The 19,180-nt window shown below is 48.0% G+C and overlaps 1 protein-coding gene and 1 pseudogene across 2 annotated transcripts; both read right to left on the minus strand.

Annotated features, from left to right (window-relative positions):
* Window positions 1–715: 715 nt before the first annotated feature.
* On the minus strand, window positions 716–18,157 carry RILPL1 (Rab interacting lysosomal protein like 1). 2 transcript variants are annotated; one of them, XM_066609825.1, is made up of 8 exons: window positions 17,620–18,157; window positions 14,724–14,874; window positions 11,740–11,858; window positions 10,664–10,882; window positions 8,213–8,388; window positions 7,834–7,926; window positions 3,268–3,355; window positions 1,506–1,596 (listed from the first exon to the last, which is right to left on the minus strand). In XM_066609825.1, the coding sequence occupies exons 1-8, from the start codon at window positions 18,040–18,042 to the stop codon at window positions 1,591–1,593; spliced, it is 1,275 nt and encodes a 424-aa protein (XP_066465922.1). In that variant the 5' UTR covers window positions 18,043–18,157; the 3' UTR covers window positions 1,506–1,590. The 2 variants fall into 2 exon arrangements, with proteins under 2 accessions (XP_066465921.1, XP_066465922.1); XM_066609824.1 differs by lacking the exon at window positions 3,268–3,355 and having other exon boundaries at window positions 716–1,596; window positions 17,620–18,156.
* LOC136634743 (5S ribosomal RNA) lies at window positions 13,536–13,654 on the minus strand (annotated as a pseudogene).
* Window positions 18,158–19,180: the final 1,023 nt, after the last annotated feature.

Genomic DNA, 19,180 nt, shown 5'->3' on the forward strand with positions numbered 1-19,180 from the left:
CAGGCTGCCCATTCAAACATGAGAACCTTGCAAATAATTCTTTTCCTCCAGCCAGGGTGAGGGAGAGTTAGGGCCCAATCCTATCCAACTTTCCAGCTCTGATGCAGCTATGCCAACAGGATTTGTGCCACGTCCTGCAGTAGGTGGGTAGCCCCAGGGACCTGCTCAAGGTAAGGGAACATTTGCTCCCTCACCTTGGGGCTGCATTGGCACTGGAAAGGTGGACAGGATTGGAACCTTAAAAGCACTGGCCACGGGCACTGCAATAGGATTTGTCAAGTTCAAATAAAGTCCCTGATAAAAATGGTATAATCTATTCGTAACAGAAGGGTATGCTCATATAATGCAACTTCACCTCTATTTAGTGCTACTTCTAAGGTCTCCACGGATATCAGCAACATTTACAACCCCCCTGCAAGGATCATGAATCCTGCTACTGCAAGACAGGAAGGAGAAGCCAAGGAAGTAGTGGCAGGCTTAACCCAATTCTGCCCAGCCCCCAGGTGTACACATTTGATCCCTGTTGCATCTATGCAACGTTGGGCAAAAATGGTTTAAGGCCACCATCTTCATTCATAACCCCCCCCAGACATGTTTCAGAAGTTAATAGATCTTTGAACCCTCGTGGAAAGCGACCTCCAAACTTTGCTTTAGAGCTTGCCCTGCGGCGACGCAGAGGGAAGAGATCAAGGCAGGGCCACAATAAGCAAAAGTGTTAGCGTGGATTGCAGATGTTTTAGTTTCCATTAATTTGTCAGAGGACACAGCAGCAAAAAAAGGCAAGCCCCCCCCCCTCGCTTTGTTACATCATTTGTGCTTTGAGGCAGCATGAACCACAAAACCCAAGATACACAATCCTGATCCTCTTGGAAGGTGCTCCCCATCCAATCTTCTGCAAAAGGAAGGAGCCACTTGAGTTATGGACTTGCGGATGGGGAAGAGGAGCCCGGCTGCCTTCAAGCAGGACGTCCAAGGACAGACACTGTGCCTCTAAAACAGTCATCAGCTGAAGAAGAGAGAAAAAAGGGAGGGAAGCCTCCCCCAATGCAAGAAGCGCTCTTTCCCCCCATCAAACTGGGCAAGGAGAATCTTCCATGATAACATCAGGGCCATTAATGTAACGCTTTAGTAATGGCAGATATTTTTTTAAGGAAACTTGTGAAGTTAAATAAGCCATCAAACTCCCCCCCCCTCCCCTTCCAAAAGGCGCCCAGGCTTCTTAATACTTCAAAGTGTCGCTACACCACAGTAGCCCACGCCCTTGTGACAGAGGCCCAGATCTTGCTGGTGGAGTGCAGTCACCCAAAGTAAAACGTCCAAGGAGTGCGTTGGTGGAAATTTGTCCAGAAACAGACCCTTGGGCCAATCGTGAGGTGATGGGGGGGAGAACCGCTGCATGGCCTTCATCTTTCATGTGCCGTTGCCACAACAGCCAGAACGCCAGGTTTCGGTCACAGGTGCTGCAAGGCTTCTAAGCCTTGTTCGGTGTACACACTGTCTTTGTTGGAGTCAGCCCATTCGCCAAAGGAATCCTGGAAGGGGACGTTTCTCTGGGAAGCTTGCATCCGTTTCTTGTCGCGGGAGAAGAAGCTAAACCTTCCAGATGGAACAAGACACAAGAATACACTGGTTAGGGCTTGAAGGAAGAGGGGAGGCAAGAACATTTGACCATGGCAAGCAATATGGTGAGATTTTAAAGGTGGCCAAACTCCATCCAGCTGGAGATGAGGGTGCCCAACTGCACTCTTGTACAGAGATAATTGGCACCCTATGAAAGCTCTTGGTGTCCTTCAACCTAAGAGGCCTTGACAGGAATTCCAACTTGGTCCACAGCTTATAGGTTTGTGAGGATGAATAGACAGGCCTTGAGGAACTGAGGCACACTGGGCTACTGAAGCTGGGTCCAATATTTGGAAAGGTGAAAGCCCAGTGGGTGTTGCTTGGAGAACACAACCGCCCCTCTGAGCAACAGCATGGCGCCCTGGATTTGGACCGGTGTTTGGGCAGTGGAGGGAATAACTCTTCGGAGCGCAAGGAGCCATGCTTGGATCCTACCTAGTCTGACTTACTTCCAAGTAACCATGCATAGGACTATGCTGTTAATTGCCACGTTTTTACACCGCCGTAGCAAAGCCCACCAACCGCAGGTGCCAACCACCTTCTCCAAGATGGCCACAGTTGAGACATCCTAACGGATTTAGAAGGCACGTAGCAGAGCGGAGGGCATCCCAGGCGCCTGGTTACCCAAGCTCCGAAAACGCGGGTGCCAACGCTAGACATCTTTTTCCAGCCCGCTCACACAGAGATAAGAGAACCGTCTCCCCGTTTCCTTAGCGCCCCTCACAGTGACATCATTTGTCTGTCACGCCTTTATTGCATCGTGGAGAGTTTTGCTTTTTGCAAGCGTCTTAGGGCACAAGCCTAACCAGGTCTACCCAGAAGTAAGTTCTATTGTGTTCAATGGGGCTTACTCCCAGGAAAGTGAGGTCAGGATTGCAGCCTAAGCAAAACAGCAACACTCAGGTAGCAGGCTGGAGGCAATGCTTGTTCACCATTTTTTGATTTGGTGCCACTTTGAATCTCATCACAACCAACCAAGGCTTTGCCTACATCTGAGTTTGTTAGTTACTTTTATGCAGTGTTGATCATTTCAACTGCAGCAAACCAAAGGGCATGATTTTTTTTTTTTTAATTGCCGCAATTTGTCAGTAGGCAGGATTAAACTAAATTAGTGATTAATACATTCAGACAGTAATCAGACAACAAAAGATTCTGGTTGGAGAGAGACTCCCCTCTGCCCCACCATTGGCTAAGCAACCCAGGATGTCATGGAATGAACTACCAAAGCTCTTAGAGATAAGAGTGTTGACTATGCATAACATGGAGACACCAAAAGGTCCATCTAGCTTGAATGACTTGTAGGTTGTCCTCAGAAGGCCAGAGCAGCAGTTGGGAAGACCAACTCTCAATAAGGGTTTGAACCAGCCAAATATCTTCCTTGCAGCCCTGTGGTTAAAGCTTCCAAGGAAAGAGATGACCAACTAAATGCAAGGACAAAAGTGCAATTGAACACAGAATTCCCCAGGAAGAGGCAGGTATATCATGCGGCAAGGAAGCATTCCAATTGGCCACCTTTCTATGTATAAAAAATGTTTGATCCCACACTCAGCCAATGAGAATGCAGCCAGCTGCAAGGGTTAAAACTGTGCAACAGCCACACATCATGCTCAAAGGGGGGGGGCGACAAAAATAAAAAAAAGTTCCTACAAGGGATACAAGTCTTCTGATTGGCTGCAATGTGGGATCATCGGCGATTAATCCGGCAGCTACCATGGGCATTATGGCTGTGAAGATCCTGGTTGGGAAAGTACAGACACAAAAGGCGTAAGATTCAAGTGAGAGAGATTCAAACACACACACACAAAACTGTACAAGACAAGAGACATCCGAGTTATCTCAGGAGTATTAGATACAGGTTACAAGGGTGGGAAGAGAGTCTGCAATGTTCACTGGTCCAAAGCATCTCCATTTCTCAAGCTGTGGGTCGGGATCAACTAGGTGGGTCGTGAGACAATTTCAGGTGGGTCCCCGTTCATTCCAAAGTGTATTTTACTTTTAACATATTAGACATTGCCACCACGGTATGCGACTCCATTTGGGGAAATGTGACAAATCTATACTTTGAACAGTGATTGTCAATGGGGCTTACTCCTGGGTAAGTGGGAATAGGACTACAGCCTTTGCGATGTTTGGGGAATTTTTCTTTGAACAGATCAGCAACTGCTTGGGAGAGTTCTTTCTCAAGCACATTTTTAAACTTATACATGTGGTATGTTTTTAATGTACTTAATTGATTGATTTTGTCATAGGGGGTGTTAAAAATTTCCCTGCTTGATGATGTCACTTCTGGCCATGACATCACTTCCAGGTTAATGAAGTGGGTCCCAACAGATTGTCATTCTAAAAAGTGGGTCCTGGCGCTAAGAAGTTTGAGAACCAATGCTTTGGACAAAAGATCACCCCTGCTAAATCAGACCAGGGTTCCATTTTATCCAGCATCCACCTATGCAGAGAGGTTGGAAGCCAAGGTGGTAGATTTCTGAATTGGTCAATTTCAGTCTGCAGCTGGGGAGTTGTATTTTAAAATGCTTCCCTCTACAAAACCTCACTGCATGTAGTAAAAGAGGTTTAGTGCAGACTTCTCCCTGTTTGCTGGTTCACTACATTTGTGTGTGTGTGTGTATGTGTTTGAAGGATTCCAAAATACAACTTTCCACCTGCAATCAGAAGTGGAGCTGGCCAGGCTTCTACCATCTGAGTTGTTGAGGTGGTAACCTATTCACCATGACAGCTAAACATTACCTCCATGTTCAGGAGCACTCTACCCCAGAGTCCCAGATGCTGGAGAGAGAAATGGGATAGCTTCGTCCAGCACTCCACTCCCTCAACTTGGAAACTCTCAAAAGGCACCCACCTGGCCCTGGGGAAGCCAGACTAAATGGAGCCAGAATTTCCTGCAAGGGCAATTTTTTTGTTTCTGTTCTAATGCTGTTTAACGAGGTGGTCCTATTGCTGTTAATTAAGGACACAGCTGAGATCACCAGGGAACGTTTCTGCTCGTGACCCAACACAGCGCGGAGAGGTTCCCGACAGAGCTGCTATTCTTGGGAGTCAAGAAACAAACACAGTGGCTATTATTATTCTGAGCGGGTGTTCTAGAATTACAGAGCTTGGCTGGCTGCTTTGCCATCAAGCCACACACACACACACACACACACACACACACACAGGCTTTTGTCTCTCTCCTTTTTAAGGCCGGCACTGATCATCACATCAGCCACAAACAACCCAACAAATGGGCGTTTTCTGTTCAGTGTACAAATTGGACAAAGCTACCCTTTTTGTTAAGTACATATGCTGCGCGCACACACACACACACAGGGCATTTTCAAATTTCTGTTGTGCTTTTTAGCTCTCTGTCCTCTTTGTGGCTGATGACAGACATACCAGCCACAGGAGGGGAGGACAAGAGGAAGATAACGTCGGCAGAATTTATAGCAGAAACACTGTAGGTGCTGAGCTGCTAGGACGCTGGACAGACTCTGAATCCCCAAAACAGAGAGGTTTTCACAACGTATTGAACCCAATTCTTTGTTGCCTTGAACTGGAACTGAATCTTTAAGCGTCAGGAGGGGGTGGTAACTTTTTTACTTTCTTGGCTTTTATGCTGTTCAATGAGTTGTCTTGGTCAAACCCTTTTTTTTTTTAAGAAGTTCAAAACAGCTTAAAAGTAATACTTTTTTTGCCTCGAGTTAAATCAGTTGTATTCATTTTATGTGTTGCAAGTGAAACAAAACACACAGGGAGTGTCTGATTTTACCTTGCACGACATGTTTCTAAACCACTTCAAAGCATCTGAACTGGTGATCAAACCAGTTTTTAAAGTTCGTGTCTGAACCAGAAAGTTCAAAACAGTGATGAACCTCAACCAGAGCTGAACCCCAATTTTTTTTGACTCCCAACTGGTTTGACTCCCTGCTTATTTCAGGTACTTTCCAAGACCACAACACCCATTTCCCCTCCTAACAGAATTCCAGCCTTTTGTGAGGGGTGGGGGACATTTCAAAAGGGCTTGCTAGAAATCTATGTGCAGCTTGCACTAGCTGGCTTTAATGCATCAGCATATTTAGCAACATTTTGGCATCCCTCTTACGAATAAAATATTCCAAAATGTAGGTAAATATGGATGGATAATGGCTGGATCCCAAAGGATCTTCTCTATGGAGAACTCGTGCAAGGAAAGCGCCCTACAGGTAGACCACAGCTGCGATACAAGGACATCTGCAAGAGGGATCTGAAGGCCTTAGGAGTGGACCTCAACAGGTGGGAAACCTTGGCGGCCCGCTTGGAGGCAGGCTGTGCAGCATGGCCTTTCCCAGTTTGAAGAGACACTTGGCCAACAGTCTGAGGCAAAGAGGCAAAGAAGGAAGGCGCATAGCCAGGGAGACAGACCAGGGACAGACTGCACTTGCTCCCAGTGTGGAAGGGATTGTCACTCCCGAATCGGCCTTTTCAGTCACACTAGACGCTGTTCCAGAACCACCATTCAGAGCGCGATACCAGAGTCTTTCGAGACTGAAGGTTGCCAACACAAAGGTAAATAAGGTTGCAGCTTTTAATCACCCAACTAAAAAAGTGCCTCTTATCAGAAAGGAGCTATTTCAAATACAGATTTTTTTAACAAAATGAATTAAAACTACAGGTGGCAATCTTTGATGGCAAGAACCCTACTGTAAGAGGCATTCTCCATTTTCTCAAGGAGGAACGACTCTTCCAAGGGGGCATCTGTTATGACACACAAGCCCAGCATCAGAGAACTAAGAGAGAATGCTTCATGCTTCAGAACTATTGGTTTTATGCCTTTGCAAACTGAAATGATAGCCTCCGTTCATTGACTTCTTTAATTGAGTTCAAGCCATTCACAAGAGCCTTAAGACTGAGTCACTGGAGAATGCAGGGTGAGCATGACTGATAGGATCCCCTGCATCAAACATTCTCAGCACAGGAGAAGCTAGTAAACTCAGGGAAGAAGTTTCCTAAATGCTTACCATGGTTTCCTGTCCCAGCTCCAGCAGAATCTTATCCATGGCCCTCATCATTTCCCATCATTTTTGCTGTCCTTGCTTCACCATCCAGAAGTCTCCTGCTTTCTCTAAGATTCACGTTTTCTTCTTTGATGTCCCTTCTGAATAATGTGCAATCCCCCCCCCCCCGTGTCCTTCAAAACCTACTGGCCCAAGATCTTCATCTCTGTACCCTGCTGCAGCTAAGCCTAAATATGCTTTACTCAAGTACACGTCTTCCCTTCCCTCCTTCCCTGGTGTTGCCTCCCATGTGACGAATTATAGATTGTAAGCTCCTCAAGGCTTTGTTTGTAAAAACCACATGCACAAAGATGGCTCTCTAGAACCCAAAATATAGACATTTATGCTGGGGTTAAAAAACAAACATTACAAGGGCTGAATAGAAGTGATATTTTGAAGAGACTGAATGAGACTGCAAGCCCCCAGGGGCAGGGACCTAGCCCCTCGTAGTTTGTAAAGCTCCATTCACTTTAAACAGTACCACAAGCAACAGTTGACAAGGTGGACCAGCTGTCTCCGACAGAACAATGTTCTGGGCAAATTATGCAACAAGTGGCAAGCGTTTGACAGAGGATGATGGGAAAATTGTAACCAATGACATGGCGCAAAAAATAATGCAAAGTTCTCAAGTGTGACAGAATGAGTCATAACCACGATGCAGAAGAGGTGGTTTTTGTGGTCTCATAAGGTTGCACAAATGTGGATATACAAGAGGACGCCAAGCAGAATCGCTCGTTAACACACACCTTTGCTTTGAAAAAGGTTCCCGCTTGTTTGCCATAAGCTGTTCTGAATCTGAGAAGGCTGGGGCATACATTTTGTAAAACACAAGACGCACACCAAGGCAAGGGACAAAATAATACTAATCACACTATTTGGACCCCAAGTGCCTTTAAAAAGCCCCAGTGTAAACAGCAGCTTTGTGGATCAGCACTGTGGCAAGGGAGAAGAACTTAAGCTTGCTTCCCGATTTCCATGTGCCACAGTTCCAGTTTGGATCGGGGCCCCTCAAAGCTACTATTTTCATGACAGGCATTTAGACTTGGGCTGTTCAAAACACACGCAGGACCCAACAACATCATCAACGCCACTTGTCGCTTGAGTCCCAACTTCCCCAGGTTCTGACACTTGTCGCTTGAGTCCCAACTTCCCCAGGTTCTGACACCCGTGAAAGAGGATATTTACTTACAGCCGCTTGATCCCAGATTCCTGCGGAGTGGGTGGCTTTGAATGAATGATGGGCGTCGGCTGAGGAGATCTCGACTCTTCGTCCACCTCATCGCTTGGAGACACAAAAAAGGGAAAACAATATATGTACAGGGATGCACCCCAGGCTCTTGTTACCTGTTGGGCATTTTTCCACCATTGGGCACCCCAAGGAACCCAATGCAGGTGTCTGTCCCAGGGCCCAAGCAATATGGCACCAAGAACTGGAATTACACCCATGTCACCATGCACAGAGCTGCCTGCAAACTTTCCCCGCCTGTTCCTAGGAAGGATCAGGCCCTTCTAATCCAGACAAAGGATCAGGACCCAAGCATGGAAAAAAATCAGGAACCACAACACACCTCTTGTAATACAAAAGCTCCTCTTGCAGCAAAAACACTTTGGACTTAAGCTCGTTTCTCTCGTGCAGGACATCCCGGAGCTCTTGCAAGGTAAACCGGGGCCGATTTGGGTCTTTCAGATCCATAGCCAACTTCTCTGCCTCTGAGATGTATTCGTCATTGTTCGGTTCTTCTGCCTTGAAGGACCAAACCAAAGCTGGAGTTAAATCATCTGTGGAGTCTCGCTTCGAGATTGCTTTGGAGTAAAAAGGTTAACTGACCCAATTCCCCTTTAAAAACTGATCCACTCTGTGCCTGTAGGGCAGGTTTTAAATCAGGGGTCTCTGAACTTCAGAAGGACCACCACATTGCATATTTTACATATTTGGGGGGGGGGACCAGAAAAAAAATCAGTTTTCTATAGGGTGGAGGCAAAGACGCATAGCACACTGTTTTTGCAAAACCCTTATGATTTGTACATTATTTACGCATGTGCAAAGGAGACCGTATTTCTTCGCTGCAATTGTTTTACATAGTCTTTGAGCAGTCAACATGCTGAAACCTCATTTGTTTTATCAGCAGGGGTGAGGTTCACTTTCAATTTTTACGGTTTGCGGGTCTTATCGCAAGTGGCTGGAAATGAGGGTTTAGCCAGGCTGATGCAGCTCTGGTCCTATGGAAAGGAATTGGTTGGCAACCTTCAGTCTGGAAAGACTATGGTAGAAGCCTACAGCACCCGGGATTCCCAGGCGGTCTCCTATCCAAGTACTAACCAGGCCTGACCCTGCTTAGCTTCCGAGATCAGACAAGAGCGGGAGATAGTGTTCAGTATAGGGAGATGGTTGGCAACCTTCAGTCTCGAAAGACTATGGTAGAAGCCTACAGTACCCGGGATTCCCAGGCGGTCTCCCATCCAAGTACTAACCAGGCCTCACCCTGCTTAGCTTCAAAGGACCCAGGAGAAGAACTCACTGGACACTTTACATAACATGGGAATTTTTAGGGGATACAAACTTGGACTTAGATTTAACCTGTTCATAACAGGGGGCACCCTTAACTCTGTCTCTTGTGCAGCCACTGCAAGGCCTCCATTCAGCCTCTGGGTTCTTTTCCACCTGAGCCAATAAACACAAGTCATTGCCCAACACGCATTGCAGCTTGCCGCCAACTTTCAAGTCTCAGACGTAAACATGAGAGGCAGATCCCAGTTTCAAAACCTCCTGCAGTAGTATCGTAAGAAAGTCAGACGGATCATATGAGCTCATGTATTTAAAACAAGAATTGGGCTGCTCGGAGGAGTGGCACGAGGTATAGTTCCATCCCAGGGGAAGCAGGTCAGTGTATCCACTGAAATGCAGCCAAAAATAATCTTAAGATAGACCCAGTGTTGCTTATGGGTCCTCCACCCCCCCCCCCAATAAAATAATTTCACAGTAAATGGGATCATGTTAAGAATTCAAATTATTTGCCATTTATTGATACTGTGTGTGGGTGTGGATAATATTTTACCTCTGATGTAGCAACTTCACTAAAGCTGTTACTCTTTATTTTAAATGTTTCACAACAGAGAAAGTGAAAAAAGTCCCCCAGAATGTTCTAGAATTGCAGAAAGGCTAGAACACCATTCAGGTTGAAGAACATTCTTTCTCTCAAAGAGTCTTGTTATGCTTTAAGGAAAGTTTGCATCCCTATGTATACTTACTCCTAAGTAAGCTCCACCAGGTTCAATGGCGTTTACTCCCAAGAGCACACAGGTCTGCAGTTATGCAGCAGTAATCCTTTGCAATTTTTTACTCAGAAGTAAGCTCTACGTTCAGTGGGGCCTCCTCCCAGGACAGCGCACACAGAATGCCAGCATTTACAGAACAGGAAGAGCCAAGCTATTTGTACCTCTTATGTTGCATGCATAAGCAGTCAAACAAGGCAGGGCTGGTCCTTCCATGAGGCCAACTGAGGCAGGTGCCTCAGGCAGCAGACCGGCACGGCTGCCACCTCTGTCCTCTCACACCGAGAGGAGCAAAGGTTGGCACATGACCTCCTAAGGGCAGGGTTGGCACATTGCTTCTTGGGCCAATCTTGCACAAAGGAACATCTCCTAGGTTTTCAGTTGTCACTCCAGTGGCAGAAGGGCACTGGGCTTGAAAATGGAAAACGCAAGTAGGACTCCTTTGGAGTTGGAAAAGGACCACAGAACTTACATGCAAGAGCCCCAAGTTCAATAATCAACATTTCTATGTAGAACAGGATGGGGGGGAATCTGGGAAGCTGCTGTAGTCAGTGTAGGTAATGCTCGGCTACAGAGACCCCTGACTCATTAGGCAGTGTCCTACAGGGTGTGTGTAGGTTGGGGACTCCGTCTTCCACTCCATTCCCCAAATAACTCTACGGCAAAACTGTTAAAAGGCCCAGGTTTCCTGGCAAGGGCAGGGGGAACTGCACTGTCCTTGCAATAAAGCACAAAATGTTCACTACCTTCATGGATTCTCCGTTCTGGCTCAGCTCGCCCTGCGGTTTCTCCCGGAGCTTCCCCAGCTCAGCTCTCAGTGCCCCCATCTCCTGCTCCTTGGTCTGGAGGTAGGCCTCCAGCTCCACCTTCTGCTCGATCAGTGCCTTTCCCTGTGCTTCCACGACGGTGATCCGGTGCCGGAGGTCGTGGTTGATCTTCATCAGCCTGTTTTGCTGCTGCTGAAGCTGCGCGAGAGAGGAGTAGAGGGTGCGACAGAGAAGCCGTTACAATTAAACTACAGTTTGCGTGAAGCAGGCTGAAGGGGCAAGTCATCTGGAAAGACCTCAGCGTGTCAGAGTTGTTTTTTTGACCATTGAATGATTCACGGGAGCAAAGAACTCAGGAACTGGCTCTTTGCAGATGAAATCTCCACCTAGCCCAGCATGCTTTAGAACATAAGAACAGTCCCACTGGATCAGGCCATAGGCCCATCTAGTCCAGCTTCCTGTATCTCACAGCGGCCCACCAAATGCCCCAGGGAGCACACCAGATAACAAGAGACCTCATCCTGGTGCCCTCCCTTGCATTGGCATTCTGACATAGCTCATTTCTAAAATCAGGAGGTTGCACATGCACATCATGGCTTGTAACCCATAATGGATTTTTCCTCCAGAAACTTGTCCAATCCCCTTTTAAAGGCGTCCAGGCCAGACGCCATCACCACATCCTGTGGCAAGGAGTTCCACAGACCAGCAGTGGTCCACTCCACTTTCTCCAGCAGTGGTCAGTTCAGACGCTCCTGAAAAGCCCACACCGATAATGCCACCTCCAGCACCTGCTAATCTGAGATACACTACCCCGATTATGGAGGTTCTGTTCTTTACTCTTATGGCCAATTGCAGTTGATAGTTTCGTTAGCTACCTAGCAGTACAAGCCCATGCATGTCCACTCAGAAGTAAACCCCACCAAGTTTTAATAGGATTTGCTCCCAATTAAGTATATATAGGACTGCAGTCTTAGGTGGATTTTGGGATAGGGGCTTTACCTTAAAAACCACTTGGCATCACTTCAGTATTTTTTCACCAAGGATGAGCTACTTACTGCTTCCACATCCTCATTTTTAAGCCCAAGTTCCCGGTCCTTGGCTCTGATCTCATCCCTTTGCTTATCGACCACTTCCTTCAGCTTCTTCATCACTTGTCTCTCCCTTTCTGACATTCCTGGGGAAAAGAAAGGAGAGGAGGAATAGGCACTGATAGCATGATGGTCCTGTTCAGGGAACACCTTGGATTGTTGACAGGAGATAGCCAAGGCAGCCATCATCCTTCCTGCAGGGTTCCTGTATTCAAACAGCAGGACCACAGACAGAAATTCAGCCAGTTAACTCCTTCCAATGAGGCAGCACTTGGGAAAAAAGCTGCACCTGATGGAATTCTGCCCCTCACACCATTGTTAAAGCACAATAGTCTTTCCGGAAACAAAACAGTGGCCACTCTATACCCAAGAACTGCATTCTTGCTTTAGGCAAACAAACACTGCCCATTTTAACACGCCTACATCAACTCCTTCATATCGTTCCAGGGCATATAAACTAGAGTCAGATGACATGGTACCTTCTGTTTGGACCTGCTCAGGGTGGGAGATCACCTTGATCCCACATGTGCTCCGTGCAGGAAGTGTAATAAATATTCTGCCCCTTACTAAGCTTACAGTCTGATCCTATCGATACCTACTTAATTCAAAAGTAAGCCTCACTAACTTCAATGGAACTTGTTCACAAACAAGCAGGCATAGGGCTTCCTGTTTTACAGCCCAATCCTAGCCACACTTTCCTAGGAGTAAGTCCCATTGACTCTAATGGGATTTACTTCTGAGTAGACACACATAGGATTGGGCTGTTAATTGGTTCTGCCTCCCCCTAACCAATTTTAGCTAGAATGCTAAAATTTTGTAGGGTATGTATGGATAGACAAATCTCCCAGATTTTCTACATTAAGAACAAACACACACAAATCCCAGTTTAATCCCATTTCTCCCTATCCCCCTCCCATTGCAAGTTCTATTCTAAGCACCCTGCCCTGACAATACTATTGACTTGATTTTTTTTTGTTTGGTTTCCATTTCCAGGCTCTGTATAAATGAACTTTCTACCCCTTCTCTTAACTAAGAGAACAACCCACAGCACTCCCCATCCTCAAATGGGGGGAGGGGTAACTCTTTTTAACAAGAAACCCTCCCCCCTTTTCTCCCTAGGAAAGCTCTGCCATTACCAAAACTGAAATAAAAAATTAAGGCTAAAAATTATCACACCCAAGACCTGGCCAAACCTGAAGATACAAACTGGGTCAGAGAAAAGCACTCACTCTTCCTGAATGAGCTCTTTCTCATCCTCCTACAATAAACCCTCTGTAAAGGGCTCTTTAAACAGGTGAGTGGAAACAGGTGAGGTGACTCTTCCCCACGCATCAAAAAGATACTTAAGAAGCACCTGGCTGGTGGGAACCCAAGAGGTTCAAAACCATCGCCTCTATATTCGGAAAGGTGTGTTCCTACCAACTGGCTTGTGATGCTTCCCCAGGGGGCATGTTGAGCTGTTTTTGTCCTCTCCTTTTCCCTATAAAAGTATTTAAACACACCAGCAGCAGTGATCTTTTATATTTTGATCTTTGCTGAGTAATTTCTAAATATGGGTGCACTACAGGCATACTTGGTTGGCAACCTTCAGTCTGGAAAGACTATGGTAGAAGCCTACAGCACCCAGTATTCCCAGGCAGTCTCCCATCCAAGTACTAACCAGGCCTGACCCTGCTTAGCTTCCAAGATCAGACAAGATCGGGAGATAGTGTTCAGTATAGGGAGATGGTTGGCAACCTTCAGTCTGGAAAGACTATGGTCTAAACCTACAGCACCCAGTATTCCCAGGTGGTCTCCCATCCAAGTACTAACCAGGCCTGACCCTGCTTAGCTTCCAAGATCAGACAAGATCCGGCATCTGCAGGGTAACAGGGCAGAAGATTCATGCCATTGTGCAGCCCAGTCTCAGATGTGTTTACTCAGCAGAAAATCCCACAGAATCCGATGAAATTTACCCCCAGGAAGGAAGGTGCTACATTAAGTAGAGGGGAGATTGGCAGCTTCTGGAACCCCACCATTGGCACCAGGAGGTCTTAGACCAGATTCAGAGAAGAATTATTAGTCTTCTGCTGGGAAGCACGAGATCACAAGGAGGACAGTCTCAAGTGAGAAACAAGCAAACTGGTAACTGCTGTAAACTTTCCATTCACCTCCTCGGCATATCCTTCCTGGAGTCAAATCCAGATGGAGCAGCTGCAACACCCACAGCTTCTGAAGAAGGTTATGATGTCATTCCAAATGCTTATGCGAGAGACAGGAAGCTCAATTCTGTGGGTGTCCTGCTAAGAGATGCTGTTGTGCCACCCACTCCACGAGGGGCAAGCTCACACAGGCAGTGTGCAATCTGTTCTGGACCAACAGCCGGACCCTGAATCACAGTGCAAGCTGAGGCTTGTCTACTCAGAAGGAGGCCCCATTAAGTTCAATGGGACAGTGAAAGTGTCCCATGAAAATCTGTCTAGGATTGCAGCCATGGATTCTCCCAGTAACTGACTCGATAACTTATGGGGGGCCCATTAGACAAATTCAAGGAGGCGGGAAGGTCTGCCTCCCGTCACAAGGGCCCAGTAGAACCTCCATGTGCAGAAGCAGTCTCTCTCTCTGAATAGCTGGCGCTGGGAAGACAGCAAGCGGAAGCCACAAGCCCCGATTGTGAGCCTTCCCAGGGGCATCGGGCCACTGTGGGAAGCATGATGCTGTTCTCGTTAGACTTTTGGTCTGATTGAGCAGGTCCTGACCACAAGCAGCATTCGTATTTCTAGCCAACACACAGAGTGACAGCCATTATAAGCGATTAAAGGAGCCTATGCGCTAGGTATGCATGCCAAAAGCACAACTCCCTTTGCTTTCCAAAGAAGCTGGTTATTGGACCTGGCTGGATGTTACTGCTATACCATACCATACCATACACCACAAGAAACCCCAAGAGCCACACAGCTCTCCCCACTTGCCTTCCTGCTTCTGCAGCTCTTCTTCTGAGAAGTTCACGTCCTTGTGGGAGAGGTTGGTCATGAGCAGCTTGTTCTCCTCCTGCAGCTGCACAATTTGGGTGAGGAGATCCTGGGCTTCCCCCCTCCAGACATCTTCGACCAGCTCCAGTTCCTAGAGGAAGACCAGATGCTGTCAGCCATGGAGCCGAGGTGGTTCAGTGTCTCTGGTTCAAGGGATGGCCGCAGGGGGACTGAGAGTACATGTCCCCTGCTCAGATGGGACAGACCTGTGCCTGCTCTGGACCTAGATGGGAAGAATTCTGCAAGGGGCATTTTCACTGCTCTCTTGGAATAAAGGTAGCCTAGAAACATAGTTCTGGCAGCCTTGGGACCTCCTGTGTGAAAAGCAAGGTTCTAGCACCAAGTATAGCTCCTCCTAGAGACCTAGTGAGCTTGCTGGTAAGATTGCCAACTTTTTTACTAGCCCCTGCTCCTCTGGCCTTAATGTACCAAACGTTGCATTGAACTCCTTGCTGCGAAGAGCATCACCTTCTGATTTGGCTGCCGCTCTTAAGGGCACAGGAGCAGGCTGGGCTCATTTTCTGATCAGTTGGCAAGCCCAACCAGAATGGGTTGTTAAAGCAGCCTGTGGACAATCTATTGAGAGAAAAAACCAGGACAACAAACCAACTTGTACATCATTAAAAAAAAAAAATAATCCAAAAGAAGTGTTCATTTGTCCTGTGCCTCCCTGCCCTTGCTTTGAAAGCTGCTGACAAGGAAAGAATCAAAAAATGTGTTTCTGCAACACCAGCAGGGAACCAACTCATACTGGTGTTAAAAAAACAACAACAATAAAGTGTACAGCACTTTCAGGCGAGGTCGAATTCAGGGACAGGAGATGCAGGCAACCACCGAAGGCACCAAGCGATTTAGATATTTTTGACACGTTCAGTTCTTACAGATGAAACAAATTTTTTACTGTTCATTTTCCAGCTAGGGGGGCTTTTAAAAACATTTTTAAAAGTCAAAAATCAGTAGGAAAATTGCCTTCCCTACCTTTGTGCTGCAAAATCAGGCCATTTCTAGGGCTGCAGGGCAGTCTTTGGGGCTCCTGTAAGCCACTTCTGGGTCACGCAAACCCCTCCCTTGGCCCCGGCTCGCCCCAGAATGGCTTCCGGGAGTGCAGAAAACTGCCCTGCAACCTTGCAAACAGCGCAATTTTGCGGCACAAAGGGAGGAAGGCTATATTCTTACTGATTTTTATTGTTTTAAATGTTTTTAAAAGGAGATTCCAGTATCTGTGGATCCATGGGAGGACAGGGGACGGGACTGAACCACTGTGGATGCAGAGGGACTAATGTATTCTGTTTGGGGCAGAGTACAGAACTGGACACATTATGCCAAATGTCACCACACCATAGGTTTGCGGAATCATCAGTGCTACATTTTGATACTTCCTGCTGCTTTCCAAACCACTGGGAAGATCAGGGGGGCTTGAGTCACTTCTCTCTTCCTCTGTCCAGATTAAAGTGAGCAGGCGGGAATAGCAGGGTTTGTCATCCTTGATTGCTGGGGGTTGACTGTTCCATAGAGGAAATTCGTGTTCCTATAGAGGGGAGGTGTCTAGAACTCCAGGTCCCTACCATGAGAAAACCAACAAGGAAAGGTGACAACATGTGGGGCATCTTAGTTTAGAAAAAATAGTGACTGGTGGGGAGGTGTCTAGAACTCCAGGTCCCTACCATGAGAAAAACAACAAGGAAAGGTGATAACATGTGGGGCTTCTTAGTTCAGAAAAAAATAGTGACTGGTGTGACCCCTTCGGTCACACACATGGCTGAAGCTTATCCAATGAAAAAAGCAGAGAGAACTCTCCCTTTAATCCCGAGACTAGAATCAGGTTGGGTCATCCAATGACCCTGAAAAAGGCAGGAGATTCAGGAGATTCTTCACACAAGACAGCCTGTGGAATTCCCTGCCACTAGCTATGGTGATGATGGCTTGGATGGCTTTAAAGGGGGATTGGACAAATCCATCGGTGGCTATGAATCATAATGGCTATGCGCTCCCTTAGAGGCAGAGTGACTCTGAGGCTGCAATCCTATGCACAATTTCCAGAGAGTTAGCCCTAGTGAACACAATGGGACTTACTTCTGTGTGGATATGCATAAGCTTGTGCCCAGAATGCCAATTTTAGGAGGGATGCGGTGGAGAGGGCGTACCTCCTCAACTTCTTCTCGTGGTAGCCCTTTGTGGGCTACCAAAGCCGAGTCACTGCGGTGAACAGGATCCTGGACTAGACTGAGAGGCCTTCAGCCCGATCCAGCAGAAATGTGTTTATGTTCTCAACTGTGTCGACAACAAACCCACAACCCTCCCTGAACGAACCCTCTGCGCTAAATTTAACATACAAATCACTTCGCAGCAGAAAAGCTGTGTGGGTAGAAGAGGAGGAGGAGGAAGGGCAATCTTAAGGCTTTAAATCCAAATTATTCTGAGCAGAGCTGGGTTTAGCTCTGGCATTTGTTGTGCCCGCTCCAATCCTTTCCTCTGAGTGTGTGTGTGTGTTTATGGAGGGGGAGGATTGACCCCTGCAGTCCTATGCACACTCACCTGGGAGTAGGTCCCACTGACTAGAATGGGACTTACTTCTGAGTAGACATGCATAGGATTGGACTGCTTGGCTGTTCTTTAGTCCTAACAACTGTCCTTTTCTGTTGTTGACGGTGGTGGTGGTGGATGATGATGATTTCTCCGGCGCCATCTATTTAAAGGATGTATGCCAGGGTTACATAAGTGAAAAAAGGAGGAGAGTCCTCTGCCCCGAGGGGATTACAATTGGCCAGCTAGTCCTTGCCCCCAGCAGCTTCCAGTCTGACATTCCCAGGGGGAGGAAGGCCGGCCAGCCACCCACCTTCTGGTGCTTCCGCTCCTTCTCAATGCGGTCCACGCGCTCCAGGCGCAGGCGGTCCAGCTCCAGGCGCAGCTCCTCCATCTCAGGAGGGATGATGTGGTTGCGGCTGACCAGCACCTCCAGGATCTCCAGGACGCGCACCACCTTGGGCATCAGCCGGGCGATGGCCTCGCAGCCGTGCTGCTCGATCAGGCGCTCAAACTCCTGGCCCACCAGTGAGGCGATGTCATAGACGTCCATCACGGTCAGCTCGGACGCCGGCTTCTCCAGCACCGGCGAGGAGCCCGGGCTGCCCTCCATGGCCCCAGGGGAGTCCTTCATAGACAGCAGGGCAGGGCAGGGGTGGCAAGAAGGGATCGCCCTCCTCCTCTCCTCTCCCAAGTGCGGGCAAGGGGCAAACTTCTCACTGGGCAAACTTGGCATGGGCCAGGGGGGGCAGCACAGCCGGGCAGCCAGGCAGGCAGGCAGGCAGGAGGGATTTGGGCTCTCCCCCCTTCCCCACCCCAGCTGCTGCCAGACCCCACCTCCCTGCTTTGCAGCTTCCTCTCCTCCTCCTCCTTCCCCAGCTCAGTGCCAATGTAACTTGAGCACATCGCCAGAGGAAGGGAAGGGAGGGAAGAGCAGGAGGAGGAGGAGGAGGAGGGATCAGGACATGCGCATCATCAGCAGCAGCAGTGTGTCCCCTTCCACCAAGTTGGGAAGCTCTGGCAGGACAGAGCAGTGGCACCACTAGGGTTTGTGTCACCCAGTGCAAGTGCACATTGCGTGCCCCCCCCCCAGAATGGTTCTCCTCCCACACCAGACCACACAGAATACATTCCGAGATCCTACTCACAGCCTCAGTGCAGTGGCGTCCAGGGTTTGCATCGCCCGGCTTTGGAGCTCATTGGATCACCCCCACGGCAGACCTCCTCCTAGACCCCATCAAACAAAATACACGGCAATGTCATCATCATGAATATTTCCATACCACTTTTTCAACAGGAGTGGCTCACCAAGCGCTTTGCACAGCAAAATAAATCCAGAAGGGGTTCCCTGCCTCAAAGTGCTTGCAATCTATAAACGAGATGGGGAAGGGACACCAGCAACAGCCACCGGGGGTGGTGGTGGTGGAAAGATGGCACACTGGGGGTAAAGATGGACAGTTGCTCTTCCTCCTGATAAATATAAGAGGACACCCCAATTGGAAGAATTGGAAGAGGCTTGGAAAGGTGCCCCTTTGCCCAGTTAACACAGTCTCAATGCAGTGGCATCACTCGGTTTGGTGTCAACCCCTGGTCGCTTGACTTCAGGCCAAATCCTATCCAACTTTCCAGCACACTGCAGCCCTTCCCTTGAGGAGGCCTCCATGACTCTCCTCCCATCACAGCACATGCCCTGCTGGCACAGCTGCTTTGGAATTGGAAAGTTGGATAGGATTGGGCCCTTACTTACTTAGGGCCAAATCTTATCCAATCTTTCAGCACCTGTGCAGTGGAGCCAATGGGGCATGCTCTGCATCCTCTGGTGGGAGGGCAATCATGGAGACCTCCTCCAAGTTAGGGAACGCTTGTTCCCTTTC

This window comes from Tiliqua scincoides, chromosome 14 (genome assembly GCF_035046505.1).
Source record: "Tiliqua scincoides isolate rTilSci1 chromosome 14, rTilSci1.hap2, whole genome shotgun sequence".
In the NCBI taxonomy this organism is placed as follows: Eukaryota; Metazoa; Chordata; class Lepidosauria; order Squamata; family Scincidae; genus Tiliqua; species Tiliqua scincoides.